The sequence below is a fragment of the Syngnathus floridae genome, chromosome 2 (assembly GCF_059516105.1).
Source record: "Syngnathus floridae isolate MCC-2025c chromosome 2, RoL_Sflo_1.0, whole genome shotgun sequence".
NCBI classification, from domain to species: Eukaryota; Metazoa; Chordata; class Actinopteri; order Syngnathiformes; family Syngnathidae; genus Syngnathus; species Syngnathus floridae.
Window position 1 is genome coordinate 15,207,390 of NC_142414.1, and position 18,891 is coordinate 15,226,280.

The 18,891-nt window shown below is 40.6% G+C and overlaps 1 protein-coding gene across 1 annotated transcript in view; it reads right to left on the bottom strand.

Annotated features, from left to right (window-relative positions):
• Nucleotides 1-18,891, bottom strand: part of LOC148402105 (cilia- and flagella-associated protein 47-like) — a 30,310-nt gene that overhangs the window by 10,491 nt on the left and 928 nt on the right. The window contains exons 2-47 of the mRNA XM_088368478.1: nucleotides 18,477-18,634; nucleotides 18,272-18,387; nucleotides 17,916-18,054; nucleotides 17,633-17,717; nucleotides 17,412-17,552; nucleotides 17,173-17,342; nucleotides 16,623-16,723; nucleotides 16,087-16,316; nucleotides 15,747-15,957; nucleotides 15,262-15,490; nucleotides 15,038-15,190; nucleotides 14,794-14,953; nucleotides 14,600-14,696; nucleotides 13,922-14,138; nucleotides 13,598-13,842; nucleotides 13,102-13,232; nucleotides 12,445-12,567; nucleotides 12,240-12,371; nucleotides 12,089-12,166; nucleotides 11,536-11,683; nucleotides 11,372-11,454; nucleotides 10,662-10,842; nucleotides 10,492-10,577; nucleotides 9,885-10,101; nucleotides 9,601-9,805; nucleotides 8,651-8,762; nucleotides 8,465-8,565; nucleotides 7,818-7,918; nucleotides 7,580-7,693; nucleotides 7,276-7,495; nucleotides 7,139-7,210; nucleotides 6,897-7,034; nucleotides 6,489-6,570; nucleotides 6,257-6,343; nucleotides 5,946-6,132; nucleotides 5,741-5,838; nucleotides 5,500-5,616; nucleotides 4,740-4,874; nucleotides 3,713-3,825; nucleotides 3,132-3,282; nucleotides 2,137-2,225; nucleotides 1,974-2,060; nucleotides 1,844-1,890; nucleotides 1,633-1,769; nucleotides 1,069-1,174; nucleotides 81-310 (exon numbers count right to left, since the gene is read on the bottom strand). Of these exons, the coding sequence (XP_088224604.1) occupies nucleotides 81-310; nucleotides 1,069-1,174; nucleotides 1,633-1,769; nucleotides 1,844-1,890; nucleotides 1,974-2,060; nucleotides 2,137-2,225; nucleotides 3,132-3,282; nucleotides 3,713-3,825; nucleotides 4,740-4,874; nucleotides 5,500-5,616; nucleotides 5,741-5,838; nucleotides 5,946-6,132; nucleotides 6,257-6,343; nucleotides 6,489-6,570; nucleotides 6,897-7,034; nucleotides 7,139-7,210; nucleotides 7,276-7,495; nucleotides 7,580-7,693; nucleotides 7,818-7,918; nucleotides 8,465-8,565; nucleotides 8,651-8,762; nucleotides 9,601-9,805; nucleotides 9,885-10,101; nucleotides 10,492-10,577; nucleotides 10,662-10,842; nucleotides 11,372-11,454; nucleotides 11,536-11,683; nucleotides 12,089-12,166; nucleotides 12,240-12,371; nucleotides 12,445-12,567; nucleotides 13,102-13,232; nucleotides 13,598-13,842; nucleotides 13,922-14,138; nucleotides 14,600-14,696; nucleotides 14,794-14,953; nucleotides 15,038-15,190; nucleotides 15,262-15,490; nucleotides 15,747-15,957; nucleotides 16,087-16,316; nucleotides 16,623-16,723; nucleotides 17,173-17,342; nucleotides 17,412-17,552; nucleotides 17,633-17,717; nucleotides 17,916-18,054; nucleotides 18,272-18,387; nucleotides 18,477-18,634 (6,360 nt within the window). The remainder of the gene's footprint in view (nucleotides 1-80; nucleotides 311-1,068; nucleotides 1,175-1,632; nucleotides 1,770-1,843; nucleotides 1,891-1,973; nucleotides 2,061-2,136; nucleotides 2,226-3,131; nucleotides 3,283-3,712; nucleotides 3,826-4,739; nucleotides 4,875-5,499; nucleotides 5,617-5,740; nucleotides 5,839-5,945; nucleotides 6,133-6,256; nucleotides 6,344-6,488; nucleotides 6,571-6,896; nucleotides 7,035-7,138; nucleotides 7,211-7,275; nucleotides 7,496-7,579; nucleotides 7,694-7,817; nucleotides 7,919-8,464; nucleotides 8,566-8,650; nucleotides 8,763-9,600; nucleotides 9,806-9,884; nucleotides 10,102-10,491; nucleotides 10,578-10,661; nucleotides 10,843-11,371; nucleotides 11,455-11,535; nucleotides 11,684-12,088; nucleotides 12,167-12,239; nucleotides 12,372-12,444; nucleotides 12,568-13,101; nucleotides 13,233-13,597; nucleotides 13,843-13,921; nucleotides 14,139-14,599; nucleotides 14,697-14,793; nucleotides 14,954-15,037; nucleotides 15,191-15,261; nucleotides 15,491-15,746; nucleotides 15,958-16,086; nucleotides 16,317-16,622; nucleotides 16,724-17,172; nucleotides 17,343-17,411; nucleotides 17,553-17,632; nucleotides 17,718-17,915; nucleotides 18,055-18,271; nucleotides 18,388-18,476; nucleotides 18,635-18,891) is intronic.

Genomic DNA, 18,891 nt, shown 5'->3' on the forward strand with positions numbered 1-18,891 from the left:
TAATTGTTTCTATAATTGCAATTTGCTTGGGTGGATTTTAAAGTCCCCATGGCTCAAGGGTGAATTCAATATGTGTGTACCTGTTTTTTAGAAAGCATGCATGCTGCCATGCTTGCCCTCACACTGCTGCTATGCAAAGTGAAAGTCAGCATTCGTCTCTGGAGTTCAATGGCAGTCATTCTGTGTTGCGCCCACATGGATAGGGCGTTTTCCCAGGATGAATTGATCAGGGGGAGGCGGATGTGCTCCTCGCACGTCTTTCCGACAGTGCAGCGCAGGCGCAGCGCTGACACAAAGCCACTCGAGCCCACTGGTGAGGGAAATACACTGATGAGATTTTCTGACTGCAAGAATAGAAGAGCTCTCAGAATGATACAGTGCAGAGGTACTTCACTGCAACAAACAAATTGGGCTCGATTTTCATAGATAGGCGAACGTGCACACTGCGTAAAAACTGACGCATCTTGATTCTACTTTACTGTCATTGGGCATTTGGCAGACCACGCTACACCATGCTGACCTTCCACCTGTAAGTGGAGTTCTTGTAGTACCTTATGGCAAGTCCGCTATGCTTGTGCAATGTGGACTGCGCGCCTCACCTGCGCTGAATTGAAAAGGAATAAGAAAAGCCGCTTCAATTGTTTGGGAAACAAGTTGGCTGTGTTCACTCCCACAGCAGCGCAAACGTCCCTTTCCACCTGTGCTTGTCTATGAAAATAGAAAACTCCACCCATTCGCAGTTAGACTGCTGTTTGCGCGAGACTTGCATTGGGCTCAAAAATAGGGCCCGTTGTTTCTGATGCAGCTCAGATTATTATTGAAAGAATATTTGATATTTGTAGTATTTAGGCCAGACGTACTCAGTCTTAAATAGCGGGAGATAAATTGCGACTTTTCTAGATTGTATGGGTGTAATGTGATCTGCCCATTCTGCATAATGTTGCATTGTCACCATACACAGAAAAAAAACAACAGGATGCCTGCATTTCAAAAATGTACACATAAGCATAAAAGTTCTCCTTGAGGCTTCTCATTCGACTTGCCAGATGTTTTCTGTCGGTCACTTACCGCAGTTCCCAGGGATGGTGAATATGTTTGAACTGTGCCTAACTCTGAGAGGGGAAGGTAGAGGCAAGTCTGCAGTTGCCTTCACCAGGTAGACCATATCACCGAGCTGGAGAAACACATGCACTTGTTGTAAATACATTTTCCTGTCTGCACATGACAGTATGAATTTTCTGTACATCAATCAGTCTAAACGCAGGTTCATATCCCTCCTACTTGGGATCGATTTTGTTCCATAAGAGAGTTTAACAGAGCTTTGAGATTTCATTTAGACAATTATTTTCCATAGCTAATGTCTTGCGGGGATTGAACTCATTTGCATACAGTGACATATGGTAATAAGCACTCAGTTTTTTTCCATTGTTTTGATTATCAACAATTGTATTACCCTCTGTAATCATTTGGATTTTATTGAACAAAACAACCATGATGACAATGATAGTTTTTTAAAATTACTCAAATCCAATGTTTTTTTATGCACAACCGTGGTAAGTATAAACAGTAAAATGCCTATTTGTCAATCTAGTTTTGTTAAAATAGGAACACACAAATGCATATAACCCTGACCTGGGGACAAATAAGCAACACAGCGCAATACTTGGCTCCTGGAGAGAAGGGAAGGAAGTGGAGGTTGAGTATGTCAGACTGGCCGGACTTCAGACTAACACTGCTCACTGTGCTGATGAACTCGTTGCCATCACCGTCTGCAGAAGACACACAAACATGCATCACACTCGCACGCAATTGTGCACCGGTAAACTGCAATCCAAGCCCTTTCCTGCCATGTCTTCATGACAGCTCCTCTTTGAAGGCTTCTTCTCATTCCTGAAACAAAGTCAAACGGAAGTGGATTTCACCCATACAGAAGACAGAAGCACATGTGTGCACAAATGCTGGGCTGGGGTTACTTGACTTTGAAGGATGCCTTCTGTATGAGACTTATGGTTTCCTTTTCTGATTCCAACGGGTTGACTGTCGACTCTATCAGCATCACCCTAAATAAGCAGACAGTCTCAATTGTGTCAACAATTAGCAGAAAGCCAGATTGCTTCCTCAAACCCAGTCACTTACTTGAATTGAGTGTCCGTATTAAATGTGTTTATTATTGGGAGTTTAATCACTTTTAGCAGATAGCATGGAGTCTTGCACTTGACACTTTCCTGAGAAGAGAGGTGGATACTTCAAGTAAATCGCAATGATCTCTTGTGCTGTGTTACATCGTTGATAAATACCATGAAAGGCACAATATGAATGCGTTGTTACCAAGTGAATTCTGAATACATCTCCTTTCATCCACCAGAACTCCTCGAAAAAATTGTCTGAATAGAGCACGGGTTCTCAAGTTGTTTGCATGCAATAAGCCCTTACATGTTATGAAAATGAAAAAAAGGATGTATTTTGTTGGGACAAATCGTGATCCTTTTAAAGTTGTATATCAGAGATCTAGATGTAATATATTAAGGTTTAACAGGGGAAGAAAAACACATTTTAACAACGAATCTCAACAGTACAATGTTATTCCCATTATATTACACATTTTATTTGGACAAAGAACTGGCTGTACTTTAAAAATATACATACACATACATATATACCCTATATGTTCCTAAAGAGGAAGTCACAACTCTTTCTTTTTTTTTACAATAAGTTGTATGTGCCCCCACTAGTTTAAATTCGCTCTGATTGATATTGTTTTTGTAGAATATGAGTTAAGCAGCAAAATTGACCATTTTTTATCCATCTCAGGGGGTAGCCATTTTGCCACTTGCTTTGACTCAAAATAACATCACAGTTGCCAAGTCTTAGGTCACAACCAGTCATAGCTCAGCTGGTGATTTGTTGGAACCTGAGACCTGTTTTGTCATGTCACATAGTCAACAGCAAATGGCAAAATGGCTGCACCCTGAGATGGATGCAAATAGGTGTATTCGCAATCAGAGCAAATGCATTTTGAGCTCCGGTTCACTCCCCCCCATGGGTCTGGGGACCCCAATTTGAGAAATACTGATAATTGAATTTATCGATAAGATCCAGTATACTAACGCGATCAAAGATGAGAGACTCACTGTGGGTGTGATCTGACAAACACATGTGTTGATTTTGAACGTCAAAGTGACGCCATGCAGACCAGATGTTGAAGTAGAGATGAGCAGTAGGATGGCTTCCTTAGGCTGCAGGAATGAACAAGAGTACTGCACCGTCAAATCAGTGCTGGCGCTGTCAAAACAACAGACAGTCTTAGATAACACACCCTCTGCTTTAAAGGAATGATTTTGTCCTTAAATATTAAATCCATATATCACAAGCTTTTATGGGTCAAATATAAAATCCCAGATTGAAAATATCTCAAAATCCTGATCTGACATTTTTTTAATTAAAAATATATTTGAGGACACATGAAGCCATCTCTGTTTAAACTTTTGTCGTTGAGAAGTGTTATTTTTAAATTGCATCGACTATTTAGCGAAACAAACAAAAACAGAAGATGTCTAATCATTTCCACGACTGTTATTGGGATATCACACACACAATCTGAATGGCATTTTTTTCCATTCTTAAGATGAAGTTTACAATTTAAAATGTCAGATCAATATTGTTTTGAGCTACAACCAAACATTGGTTAGTGCTATTTTGAGTTCTCATTTACTTTGGAGGAATGGTGACAGCAGAGCCATCGGGCAGGGAAAACAGGCTGGCATCTTGTCCGAGAATAATGGTTCGGTATTTGACCGGTGAAGTGGATGGGTTTTTCAAATGCACCTGTGATACACAAACCAGACGCATGCAAACAGTCTGTATAATGCTGCAAGAGAAAAAAAAATACAAGAAAAAAAAAAAAAAAAAAGAAAAAAAAAAAAAAAACTTCCTCTAGCCACTTATTTACTAATGAAGGAATATTCCATAGACCTTGGACAACCTCTATTTTGTTAAGTATTTTTATGTTTGGAATCCTGTTCAGTCTATATTGGGAAATGTTTAGAATTCCATCCTTGTTTACTATCTATTCATTATGTGTCCCAGACAGTTCTATTATTGTGTGACGGTTGAGAAATGAGTATTGACTTTCTTTCTTTTTCTTTCTTTCTTTCTTTCTTTCTTTCTTTCTTTCTTTCTTTCTTTCTTTCTTTCTTTCTTTCTTTCTTTCTTTCTCACTCCTGCTCTGCCAACTGCCCTCCATCCATCCATCCATCCATCCATCCATCCATCCATCCATCCATCCATCCATCCATCCATCCATCCATCCATCCATCCATCCATCCATCCATCCATCCATCCATCCATCCAATCTGCAATAAGTTTCTGCTTCAATAAATGCACAGTATTTACTTTTCTTAATTTGTCCAGTGGGCCAAAGATTTACTCTGGATATTTGCTGTAATTATTGGAAATGAATATAATATTTTTTCAAGATTCAAGCCCTGAAGCTTAATTCCAGGAAATGAAAACTAATTTATACATATCCTTTATTTCTCAATTTTTTTAGGCAAAACTACACAGATTCATCATAACTGTTACTGGAGTTTCTTCTTCGTTTCCCCCCTAAGCATGTAAATCAGTTTCTATCCCTGATGTTTATGTTCCATAGCAGCTACACTTTTGTAGCCTCAAGCAAGCCATTTGCATTATTGCACAATAATAGTAGGCGGCGACTGTATAATATTATTGTGTGTTACCTGCTTGCTCAAAGTTCTGTGCAGTTTTCCAGAGAGAGTAATGGTGTTTACAGGCTGGTACTGAGGCAGCCTCTCATACAAATGAACACACAGCATCAACATTTGCACCGGGTTGGGATCTGACAAGTCTGTGGGCTGCATGCACAAAGTCACTCATAACATATTATACTTGGGCTGCAAAGGATATCAACATTCTGCATACACCTCTTCAAATGCCAGGTTTGTGGGACATAAAAAAAATAAGAATAAATGCTTTTAAAACAATTGATATGACCCATAAGCTATACAACTCATTTGAAATAAAGCTAAGCTAATTTCTGTACTATGACAGAAGCCCAATAAGAATAAAAGACAACTAATATCTCCCAATTGCATGAGAGAGAATTGTCTTTTTTCTCAATTTATTTGCACATGTCTAATTAATACTGAATTGATTTATCTTGGTCTCATTTTTATTATCAAAACACTTGGCATTTGAACAGCAGCATGTACACTTTATACATCCAGTCTTAAAATTGTGTTATTGGAACACACATTAATTTGCCTATCAGCAGAATTACACAAGAGGGGAAAATATCAAACACGTAAAATCAGAAAATATGATTAATATGGTGCATGATTAATTGTTTTTTTAGCTCAAGTTATGCTATCTAGATAATCACATATCATCAAGCTGACATTCCTTAAATAAAGTAACCCCTTGTAATCAAGCAGTAATTGAAGGCATTAAAGCAAAATTGCCATGGTTACGGAATTGTACCTGCAGATCCATGCTGAGAGAAAGCATGGTTAAGGCCTGGACAATAATGATGTTGTTGTGCAGAATCTGCTCCATGCTGGGATTTGTGATGTACATCCTCTGAAAGTGGCTGGAGATCTCAATGCATCAAGAAAAAAATACTGTGCTTTTAATTTGGAGCAGCGGTGACATAAACCTTTGATAAATTTGTTCATGAAGGCATTCTCGACTTGGAAAAAAATGTACGCCAACACTTACTGACCAGGTATGGGCAATAGGCAGCCAGCAACGCAGCAAGCACCAGTCCGTCCATTAAGTCCAAGTCAAAATTGACAATCCAGCGTACTGGCGGGACAGTACCTGACATCAAAAGGAACTCACCAATCAATAAAACACATCTGGGGAAAAGATGCCATCAATCCACGAGGACGTGGTTTAATGAGCAAGATTAGAAATGCTCGTACTACCTGAAGTCCACACTATGTCCCTCATGTGACGATAGTTTGAATTAAGCCAAGAGAGAAGCAGGAGCTCGTGGCGAGAGTAGAGGTTACTGGGCAGTGAGTGGATGCTGAGGATTCCGCCTTCATCTTCCTGATTTTGCTCATTAGTTAGGTTGGGACGGCACTCTGACACGCGGCACAACACCAAGACCTGGGTGACATGGTTCATGGACAAAACTGCAATCACTCCTTTGAGTAACCTATGTACCTAAATGTTACAAGTGGAAATATTTGACAATGCAACAAAATGGAAAGCAAATAAAAAACGTTTCCACCTTGTATATTTGCAGGAGAAAATCGGTCCAGCATCGTTTGCTCAGAGACTCATAGTCAACAGTGTTGTAGTCCACACCTGGCTGTTTCTTCTCAGACAAAAACACACACACGGACACACACATAATGTATGAAAATCATATTAATATGGTGCTTTTAATGATTTGTTTTGGTTATTTTTTTTTTCATTGTATTGTTGAACCCAATAGTTGAGTGAGGGTGTGTACAATATACCTGTAAGGTGCACCAGTGTTTGAACTCCAGCACATCCAGTAGGTATTCAGCTTGGATATGACTCAAACAAGCTCCTTGTACTCTGAGCACAGAATTAAAAATTATGGCCAAAAAGCTTCCAAAACAAATCACTACAGCTAAAAATCATTCATGCTGCATTTTAGTTTTGGAACAAAGAGAAAATGTAGAGTCACCTTAACCAAACTATCTCGAGTAATGGTTAAGATTAACCCCTAATACTGTTGTATGTACCACATGCACTCGGGCTGTCTGATCCGCTTGGGGGCCAGCGCCTGTTGATGACGTCACGCTATATGATTGGCTGAGTTGAATGAAGTTTTACCCCAAACTTGTGTGAAGATGCACAACAGGGATGTTAATTGAACTAGTGTTGCAACATGAGCATACCTGAGAAAAGCAAAAATGGCCTCATGTTGTTGGAGCAGCTGCAGAGTGCGCTGGTGCAAATCTGTGGAAAATGTCTGACAGTGAGAAATGTTGGGAATCTGTCTGCCCGCCAGATGATGAATCATCTCCACTGCAGACCTAGATAATTAAATAAAATATATACATTACAAAACATACAAGTTTTAAATCCACAACCAAGCATAAGGTGCTTTTTATGATCCATGCCAATGTATGTATCATACCTGGGGTCTTTTTTTTGGCTGACTCCCTGTGTGTGGCCGTCAGGATTATTGACTTCATCTTCTGACACAATTCTAAAGAAGCAAACAAGGTATTTAACTGACAAACACAACTATATGTATGGGTGTATCTAACAAACCTTCTGAGTGTGACTGGTATCGTGATGGGGTGTGGCCCAGTCACCCAGCCAAAGAAGCTAAACCACCTCTCCAATGCTCGTAAAACATCCTGGAAATATTGGCCCTCCGTTGAACTTGCAGCAGGGAACAGTGGCACACCGATGTCAGTCTGCGGGGTCTCTGTGTTTGGTAAACTTTGGCTGCTACTCTGACTCCCACTGTCGCTTTGTTCAAAGGAGTCTAAACAAGAATATTTTGGCCGAGTTGGACAATCAACAACACCACAACATTACATTTATCAATTAACCAGGGGCTTTTTATAACCTGCTGACGAGGTTTTGGATATTGAGCTGATGGGGTCAAACAAGGAGGACGATGACGTTGGGTCAGATCCAGGACTTGGTGTGCGATGTGTGATGGTTTCAAAAATTGCTGCCCCTAAATGGCAATAACCCAAATAGAGAAAAAATGAATAGCTTGCCTGAGAAGACGCATGTGGCACCCACTCGTAAATGCGAATGTGTGCGTTTGTATTTGTGTGAGTGTGTCTGTGATACAGTACCACCCCTGAGAACTATTTGTTGCCTGGAGCGTTGAAGAGCCATTTGGGGCCACACAGTCAACAAACAATTGTCACTTGTGGCACATAACCTGACCTTGAATCTGCAACAAACACATTAAATTCAAACAAAGACAAATACCTTGTCAATTGACCACAAAATAACGGCTCCAAAATCATTTCACTGCTACTTGGATTCAGGAAAATATCATTTCTGTTGTTGTGGGAATAAATTGTGGTCTCTCCTATATTTGCAAATACTTGATGAAAGTTAACAAATAGTATTTCTTTGAATTTACCAAATTCCAATCACCAATCTAAATTGGTCATGGTCAGAGTTATTTTGGATATGGTAATGTTAATTTACCAGCTGTATGGAGTTTTTGTATAATAACTATAATAACTTGATCTGATACAAACAGTATCTCACATAAGTACATCCCGCATTTTTGAAAATATTTTATCATCTTTTTATGGGACAACATGTTAGAAATGGGAGCCACACAATTCCTTCCTTCCTTTCTTCTTTCCTTCCTCCCTTCCTTATGTAATGTGTAATTGTTTTCAATAATATCCAATGTAAAAATATATTTACAAAATTGTGAAAGGTATTTTCACTTTTGCGAGATACCGTACCAGGATGTAGTTACCTGTTGTTTAGGTGGTCAGTGAAGGTAATGCTTGTGCGAATGGACAGAGTCACCGCAGAAAAAAAAGACACTCGGCAGGTCAGTGAGTTCACACTGGCTGCCTGTTTTGGATGAGTGACAGGTTGATTACTTCAATCGTGCAAGCAAAATAGTGTAAATCCACTTCATGATCAGTGAAAACCGCACCTGGTCTTGGAGGGGGATGATGTTACCTTCTGGGAAAGAGATACAGAATGGCTGCACCTTAGTTCCGTCCTCCAGATCCACCTCATCTATCTCAGCTGTTAAAGTGGTTCCACTGCAGAGAAAATGTTGAAAGTCTGCTTTAGTGGAAAGTAACGTTGCACTGAACATGTCAAAAAAACTTTTTTTATCCATTTTCTATAGTGCATATCCTCATTAGGTTCACAGGTCAGCTGGAGCCTATTCATGTTCAGTTTGGGCTACATCCTGGACTGGCAGGTTCTTGCCTTTTTACTTTTTTTTTTTTTGCCTGACTGACTTTTGCTAGTTTTAAAAAAACAGTACTATGTTTGCTTAAGTATAAAGAATGGTTCATGCTTTGAAATTCCATGACAAATGTGTGTTGCGATGTAAGGAAGAGGGATGATTAAAATTCTGTCACAGTTACAAATTCCCACACTTTTGCTGGAACATGAGCACAGGAACATGGAGTCTGAGAGTTTTTCCTTGCCTTCCTGGGAGTTAAGATCAGGGGATGTCCAGAATAATTGTCGATATAAATTGTCTATGTAAATAAATTTGATTTGACAACATACACTATGCAGGCTCCAAGCCTGTCCAGACGTTGCCCCCCCCATGCCATCTGTGCCTATGTTCAGCCGACTTAAAACGGTGGCAGGTATGAAATGACTTTCATTTAACATGATTTAGAATGTGAATAATTAATTCAGATGAGCCACAGCTCAGTTCTATGAGGCAACCACATTATTTCTTTATTTTACCTAAGCCACTTTGAAAATATTTATCTCGGTGCCATTCATGATATCACAAAAAATGGCAATTGAACCAGGGTGCGTATACTTTAGTTTTTAGGTGTATGTAACAATTTATGAATAAATAAAAAAAGTGTTCATCTACCTCTGTACATGGCTTATCTCGAATTGTGAACCTACCTGATGTATTCTGAAGCAACCAGGGTAAGTTTGGCTGATATGCTACTTTCCAAGGGTACTGGGGTCAGGAACAAATAAGGGGGGGTGATGGTTATACTGGGAACTTGGTGGATCACAGTGATAGGAAGCTTTTTGTATGGATGCCCCATCTTGCCCCCTTCTTTCTCTCCCAAGTAAAGTGAGAGGGAAAGTCTGGTCACCGTGTCTACCGGGACGAGAAATGAATGAAAATTGAGAACAGGATGACCGTTAGAGATGAATGTGCGGTTCCTGTCATTTCTCACATGTTCTGAATGCCTGTGGCGTGATCCCGATTGCCAAGCAGATGGACTGACTAGGCCCCAGACAACCAGATGATGGAGACACAGACAAATGTAGCTCGCCCTCTCCTCTACCCTGTGGCGGTGTTGTGTCGCTACGCTTGAACCGCCAGCGCACGCTTTCCTTTCGGGTACTGCGCCAATAGACGCTCTGCTCGCATGCTGCTTTGAGCTCCACGGTCTGAGGGGGAAATAAGAAAGTCATGATAATGATGAGAGCAGTGTTGGTTGTAGTGTCTGACACCAAGCGAGACAGGACCTGTCCTTCACACATTTGGGGTGAAGGCTAGTTGAATGAGCTACTGAGTCTTTTGATGTCCAGTGTTACATCAGGTTTCATGTACAGCCGTGACATCTATTGATGGATACAACAAAGCTGCAGTACAATGGTACTCAAGAATGCAGACCAAGGCTACAGCCGAACAATCCGAATTTGGATTAGCAGATTCTGCATTTTTTTTTTTTTTACAAAATTACCTTCAGCAGATGAATGCCCCCTGAGGTAAGATTGGAAATGAAAATGCTACCTTCTGCAATAAAAATAGTTGAAAAACAAAAATGAAAAAAATACCTTTAAATAGGACTGTGAAGGTTGTGTAAAAGCTTCCACATTGAACTGTAGACTCAACGGAGACATTTCGATTGGAGCACACAAAACTGTTTTAAGAAAGGCTCTTCATTAGGTGATTGCATGTGAAGGCATCATCATCATCATCATCATCACTGCATGAGGGAGCCCACCTGTGGCTTGTATGCGTGGTTGTTCCATTGCCATGTTGATAGACCAGGGAATCACTTTCATAACACACTTGCTGCTAGATGAAAAATGGGGCGAGCCGGACGTCGAGGAAGGTGGTGGAGAAGGAACAGGCCATCTCATTCCGTTAACCATCAACGGCAGTTTAAAGTCATAGTCAGCTGACTGCAAACAGACATTTAATTACAGTTGATTATTAAAAGTCTTCCTGTTTATAAATAAAACATATGGTATACGGTGGTGCCTTGAGATAGGATGCATGTTGAATTTTTTGCATAACCAAGTTGATCATTTAAATCGCCCGTAGGTATCACCATTTTTTTTTTTGTAATGGCAAAAGTTAGTGTTTGTTTAATAGTACGGGACAGCTGCTATGTGTGGAACAAGCCAGGAGATTTGTGCTACCTTGTGGCTACTTGCCCAGTCATGTGGTACACATTAAAAAAAAACTTGCTGGATATTTGAATAAATGTCAAAATTTTAAAGATACAATCATATCTGCAGGCTCAGCGAGCACTAAAATGAGAGGCGCTAATTCTCTGCCAAACTGCTGCTTGTTATGAAGTTGGTTGAGTTCACTGCCACCACACAGCTCTCATACCTAAGTCGGAGCAAGAAAATGAATAAACCGAATGATGTCTAGTCCCTTATATCTCAAGGCACCACTGTGCTCCACAGTTTGTGAGCTTCTTACCTGGGTTGGGGAGAAGACAAGATAGCACTTGACTGTCTGGTGTCCCCGTGCCTCCAGTACCCTCACAACTGAATAATTATCTTCTAAATATTTCAATAAAATATTTCATTTAAAAAATGTAGTTACAAAAATTATATAATGATAAAGTGTGGCTGCTTGCATACGTGAAGTAGGCTGAGGAACCTGTAGAGAGAAGTCTGGATATTGTGACAGGTTGAAGGTGAGCCGAGCTGTAGCTGCTGAGTGATTGATCACTTCAAAAGGTACCGCTCTCTCAGAACCAGTATGGACACCGTAGAAATGGAAGAGGGACTAGATAGAAAGTAGTGAGTCAACCAGACGACACATTATTCAAGGCATATAGGAGCACCGTACTGTGCAAGTCAATTCATCTATTAATGATCAAGGCTTTAATGCCCAGAAATACTGTGACTCAGAGTGTGGTCACCAATGTCCCATCCCTGAGCTACTACATAATATGAGTGAAGAATGTCATGTGATGTAACCCTTGCGGAGTTGTTTTATATATTAAGCCCTCAAAGAAAAAAGTTTAGACACCGCTTGACCAAAACAATACTCGCCTCTGGTTTTATCTGACACATAACCCAAAGAATCGAAAAACTATAACATCACGAGAAGCCCAACCAGATCCTCAAGAAAAAAAACAACAAAGACAGTAAAAACATGATGATCTTTTCACTAGTCAACACAACTCACCACACTGATGTCAACATTAGGAGGCTCCACAGACCCACCGACTCGCACCTCAATGGGCTTCATGTTCTTCACAGCTATCTGTAATAAGCACACTTATTTACTTTGAGCAAAACATCAGTTTTCTCTCAGTTACTACTCAGACTTTTCTTACGGAAACTCTGGTTTCAAATCTGATGACGGAGTCAGGGTGGAAGTGGATCTTGAGGACAGCCTTCCCTCGGCTGGGCACCACTCCCTCGCACGGGATGACCACCAAGCACGGCAGAGGGCACACATCAAGCACCTATAGCAGACAGATCTTTTGCTGTCTCAATGCGGATGAGAACTTGAGCCGAGACCTATGACAATGGCCTTACTCGATAATAGGCGTGGTTGTGGCCATTATTGTGTATGATCATCGTTCTGACTGAGGGCATGTTGAGAGGCACAGACTCAAACATCAACCTGCTCTCTGCTAGTCGGATGCAAGTGGAGCCAACCTGAAAGGACACAAACAGTGAAAGAGAGCCCTGCCAACTCTGCTTTTTTTTTTTCTTCATTGAAAGTTGTTTTTTTCATTTGACAAAACGTGACATCCCAATCTGGATGATGTCCCATATTGTGTTTATAAAAATATGGAGTGGCAACATATTTAAATTCAATGTAAAGAATTGAACCGTTTGTATCTCATGATTACTGTAAAATCATGTGAATAATAAGAATCAAATTATTTTCTTCAAGAAATAGATGTTGGAGCATTTAAGCATTCAGGAATTCCAAAAATTATTCCCCCGCACAAAATTGCGTGCTTATTTTAAGTACACTGTCACTCCTTATGGTTATGACAGTTAACCTGGGATGAACCTGGGATTGGAATTAAATATTATGTAGGGTCATTTTTGATGAATAGTGTTGTAAATTGAGAAGTGAAGTGAGTTGGAAGTTAAGGAAATATTCCACCTAAAGTAGTCATTTCATTTAGTTTGAGCAAGATCGCTCAGACACCACAACTACAGTCATGTTTTCATTAGCACCTTGGCAATGCAGTGTAGCCGTTGTACGTTGCCATCGGTGCAATAGAGGTCAAAGTCGCCTTCTAGAGGTGATGAGAACGAGGCATGCCATACCACCTCACAATCCATTTCTTTGTAGGGCTCCACTGTACCTGGGGGAGAGGAACACATTGGACCCAATCTATTTAAACCAATGTAAACCTATTGCAAAAAAGTGCACACAACCAAGGTAACAGTTAGGGCTAGTAAGACCTTTAACACTACTAGGTGTGTGGTGCCTCCCATTTAACTTGAGCTGCAATCTGACTTGTTTATTCTGAACACAGAGTTATTGATTCTTAAGCCCTCCTAACGATGTGACATCGTTGCACTTGGCTGCTTTTTCTTTTGTATTAGTTTCTATTTTAATGTGATACTGCTGGTATAAAAAAAAGTTGGATTGAGTCAGATAAAGCCCCACTTAAGTCCCTGGGAGCAAATATACAGACCGCCACTGCAATATGGATACGGTTAGAACCTGTGGCTGGTCGAATAGAGAAGAGGATGCCACTCTCTGGAACGATGGGCCACCATGTGAATTCTGCAGGCTGATTACGTGGGTTTCGAATAGTAACTGAGCTTCGGTAGCCCGATGAGGCAAGCAAGTTTGCGTTGGGAGTAAGCGTCAGCAGGTGGGTGGACAATTGCAGGTAGTTTCGTACAACTTGAGCCTTGACCAGAATCTGTCCAGGATATTGCTGATTCACTGTGTAAGACACAGGTCTGGAGATCAAGAAATATATTTTAACATGACTGGTGTGGTTACAAGTAAGGTAGATGTAATATGAGTTCCTCTGCCAACCTGTAGAAGTGACCCAGCTTGCTGCTTTGAAACGTGAGTGTTACTGCGTTGTGGGAAACTGGTGGCAGCACGTGAGACAGAGGAGATGAGCCCTGCAGCTCAAAGCAGTCCACTTCAAACTGAACCAGCACAAACGTTGACAGGGGATTGATCAGCTCCACTTTCTGCTCACACACCGAATGGAAACACACTTCGCCAAAGTCCACAAATTTTGGGCCTTGTGGGAAATCAGACAGAGCGTAAGATTTTTTGGGAGGTGATACTAAGGACATTTGCTATAAATAATTAAATATATATGGATATACAGTTAATTGAAATAATAATAATAATTCAAACTCCACAAATTTTAGGGCCTTGTGGGAAATCAGACAGAGCATAAGACTTTTTTGGAGGTGATACTAAGTCCATTTGCTATAAATAATGAAATACGTATATAGTATGGATATACAGTTCATTGAAATAATAATAATTCAAAGTCCGCAAATTTTGGGCCTTGTGGGAAATTAGACAGAGCATAAGATTTTTTTGGGAGGTGATACGAAGTCCATTTGCATAAATAATGAAATATATATGGATATACAGTTCAATGAAATAATAATAATTATAGTAATAATAGAAACAATTGTTATTAGTTCCCATTTATTCATTTATCCTCAGAACTGCTTTATTATTACCGACCTATGATAACCTGGTAAAGCTCCTGAGGTGTCAAAGTCTTGGCACAGTCTGTCATCTCCTGGTGAGTAGCTGGTATTGGATGTGAATCCGTTGAGACCTACATTAATAATAAGAGCAAATTTTTCTTGATAGTTGGCAAAGAAAAAAAATACACTATGACATTGATTAATTGGTCTGTGAAGCACGCTGCTGACCTGTCTGGCAGTGGGGGTCTTGCTCTTGGGCTGGCTACAGGACGAATACTTCCGCCTGCTACTTGACTTCTGATTAGGCTTCACGTCGTGCAGGACAAGTTTAGGTGACTCAAGCCCTTGTGCAGGTATAATCCCAAACTTGTCCGCTTGCTCTTCAAGTCTTGTAACAAAACAAGAGAGATACATTTTCATCACATATTTGAATCTTAACCATTCTGTCAGCAACAAGGATACTTATTAATACTTTGTCTTGATCTTCTGTAGGCGTGTTTGTCTGAGCTGCCTGATGAAGTCGGTGTATCTTTGTTTATGCAGACGTTTTTTCTCCATCTCCTCCCAAGTGAGGCTATACTCTGGATCCAAAAAGGTGTATCGCTGTACTCCGGTGAAGATAGTCCTGAGTAAACACAAGGTGTTTTGTCATCTTTTGGTGGGAATGTTTACACAGTATTTCCTTTCTGAGCTTACCTATATTGGGTGTAAGGTGAGGCCGGTCTGACGCTACTGATTCGGTCGTTTGGCAAAGCCAGAAACTCCTCATCAGCGAAGCTTTGACGGTTCTTCCTGTCCTGCATGTGGAAGGTTGTCTTACGAGCGCTGACCACAGCAGCGCGTGCCATTCCATAGCAGCAGTCCAATTCACTGGATGGGACGCGAGGACGTAAACCTGCGGGATTGCTCACCACTGGAGTGATACCTAAAGAGAAAAGAAACATTACAAATTACTCATATTACATGTGCTCAGGTGGTTCTCATTGACGATTCTGGTGATTATGATGAAATTTTGGAAATATTCCATAAAATCTATGAGCTGAAGGAAAAATAATCATTTTTACAGTACTTTCCACCATAGTGATAGAAAATGTTTCAGGGTTGGCTGAAGCCTGCACTGAATGTTCATTTCTTCAAATTGACTCATTATCCAAAACTTGTGAGGAGTTTGTAATACTTACCAGGATTTAATTTAGGTGAAGGATGAGTGGTCTCAACTTTGCAGATGGCTGATAGGTGTAGTGGAATGGTGTAAAAGCTGCCAAGCCTTAGCTTAGCATCATCCTCGCTGGGTTCATTAGCCTTGTGGCGAGCGACGTAACCCAATACATCAAGTTTCTGGCACATTTGGAATGTCCCCTGCTGTCGCGCATTGAAAAACAAAACTATTTCCTGATGAAAAAAGACAAAGAACAGAATCATCGCAATCCATTATATGTATATAATACTGGTGTTGTGTTTAAATAAACCGCCCGAGATGATGAAAAAGTCTCAAGGTTGGGAAACACTCAATACGATTACCTGACACAGTCCAGGGGCAATAGTGCCGGAGGAAGGCTGAGCGCCAAATAGCGCCAACTTTCGGAAGCGGAAGTGAATGGGAAGATGCAGACAGAGATTCTGCAGCACGCAAAGGTGTTCCACACGCTGGCCCACGTCGCAAGTGGGAAAGTCAAATTTATTGGAGGGACTCGGATGCAGATCCACAGGCAACCCGGTGCCTGTAACCGCCAACTCGATAGTGGTTTTACCTGAGAAAAATGAAAAAAAAATATGACTATTTGATAATATATGTCACTCAACTAAACCTGTGATTCACAAACATAAATAGAACCATAACAGAGATTTGAATGTGAACCTCAAAACGTAAGCAGACCTGCAAATCACATGCCACCAATTAAAAATTGTGCCTTAGCAACAAATAAAACAAAAACTAACAAAAAAAAAAAAGAATTTTATACACATTCACAGATATTCACTTTACAGGTGCCTTCAATTTTATCACTAGGTAACTCGGGCAGATGTAGAAGAAAAAAAGTATGTGTGTTTGTGAATACCATTTTGGTGAGCAAATCCATGTTGGCTTCTAACTGAGTCCAGGTGAAGAAAAAGACAGTAGTCCTGCCGACTGGCTTGGCATTGAGCTTTCACCTGTAATCTGAGGGCGGGAATTTATCCATTTCTGCAAGTACCGATACAGTGGTGCCTAGATATAACGATTTAAAAAGTTCCACGACCACACGTGTAGTGCAAGAGAGTCGTTTGTCAAATCATTTTTTCCTATTGAGATGTATGGAAATGCCTTTAATGTGTTCTAGCCCCCCTAGCTCAAAAACAAACCAACAACAAAAAATATATGTATTTTGAAAAGAATAATATATGCCCGTATTGTTATATTAGCTATGTGCATGTTTGTTTATGGCCAAAGTTTCTGCTAAAATAGCTATTCTTCAAGATTATAACATTGCCAAAACCAACAATATCGGGTCACTAAAATCTCAAGGCACCTCTGTATCTTGTTGGTTCTGTTGTTTAACAAATTCAAGGCAATGAAGTAGCTGACAGTATTCCTGACTGATACGTACAATTTTCTAAACACGGGTTTACCTATGGAATACAGGGCTGAAGCGTACTGTCACAGTCATTTTCTTATACGGTCCCAGTCTGCCTTGGTTGGGAATACACTCCACTACCGGACATGGGCAGCGGGGTGTTGGGTTGCACCGCTGCATTTTGGGCAGCAAAGCGAAGTCTGTGCTCTTGTCAAGATTTGCTCCCTATACAGCATCAGCATCGTCATCACATTTGTTTCCGATATACAGTCATTTTCCAAGGACATTACTTACACTTTCGGTCCCAGCAGCAGAACCCTGAAGTAAGCAGACCCAGTCGCATGCTTGAGGCCCATTGTTTGTCAAGAGCACACGCTCCACGCGGGACGTTCCATAGTAGACTGGTCCGAAACACAGACGAGACAAGGGGTTCCCCTGTCAAATAAAATGACATGTATATTTACATGTTTATCATAAAGACACAATTTGTGAGTGATGATAAGTGGCTGGAGTACTTGTACGTCCGAGAGCTCAAGATGCTGTTCAACCACTTGAGCTCTGATCTTAAGAACCACAGTGGAGCAACTCTGAAGCTTGACCCTGGTAAAGTAGACATGATGAGAACAAAGCGGAATTAGACAAATGTTTATGTTATGTTTTGCCTTCGCTGCTTTTTAGTAATAAATAAAAAGCTAAAACTACAACACGAATTACCAATGATTATTATTGATTGCTTATGATATGCTCTCGTAAATTAGCATGTGGGTTGGAGAGCAAATGAAATGCAAACAAACTTACAGGACCTTTTCATCAACTTGTCTTGGTTTATCCGCATGCAGTTCAACTGTCAACCGCCTGGCAGCGCCAGGTGCTACAACTCCACTGCAAGGAGAAAGTCGGACCAAACAGTCTCTATTGTGCACCACCTGGAACACACCTTCAAACACCACGCACGTACATGAGATAAACAATATCTGCTTGATGTGATACATCGCTGGCGAGGAGAGATGAACAAAGACACATAGCTAGCCGTAAGAAAAAAAATTCTTCAGACCAACGTAACCTCTCACAATACACTAATGTACTATAGCACAGGGGTTTGGATTCCACTATTTCATAGGTTCTGTTATAACCACCAGATGACCTTGAATTACCTGATGCTGATCCTTGATTGGTGATAGGAATGTATCTTTTGAAGATCTGACCGCTGGCAGGAAGAAACCCAAAGTCCAATTTCGAGTCCATGGATAGGGAGCAAGCCCGAGGAGAACTACATGAACACGACAAAAAGGAATGAAACTAATACAAAATCATCACGCACCTTGACTATGTTTTGTTTCATCTGTAATACTTTCTTACATCTGCAGTGGGACTTCAATGGCTTCCGTTGCATCTATATGAACATAAATGTAGTCTGTGACCTTCTCCTCTTCCACGGGGATGAACTCCAGTGTGCCGCTTACAGACAAACCAGGTGGTATATTCTTAGCAACTCTGGGTGCTGAGAACTTAAACACCTGTGAGAAAACAAGAAAAAAGGAAAATACAAATCCACTCACCCAATTGCACATACAGTTGCAAGAAAAAAAATATGGGAACCACTTAAGAATGGCCTGGATTTCTGCATAGCTTGATCATACAAAAAAAAAAAACAGGGCCGGGTGTCATTCGAGGACACAATGCTATGTGTGGAGAAAATAGACAGTAACTTGGTAATGTGATGGACAGGGCAACATTGTTTTGGGGCTGCTCTGCTTCCTCAGGCCTGGACACA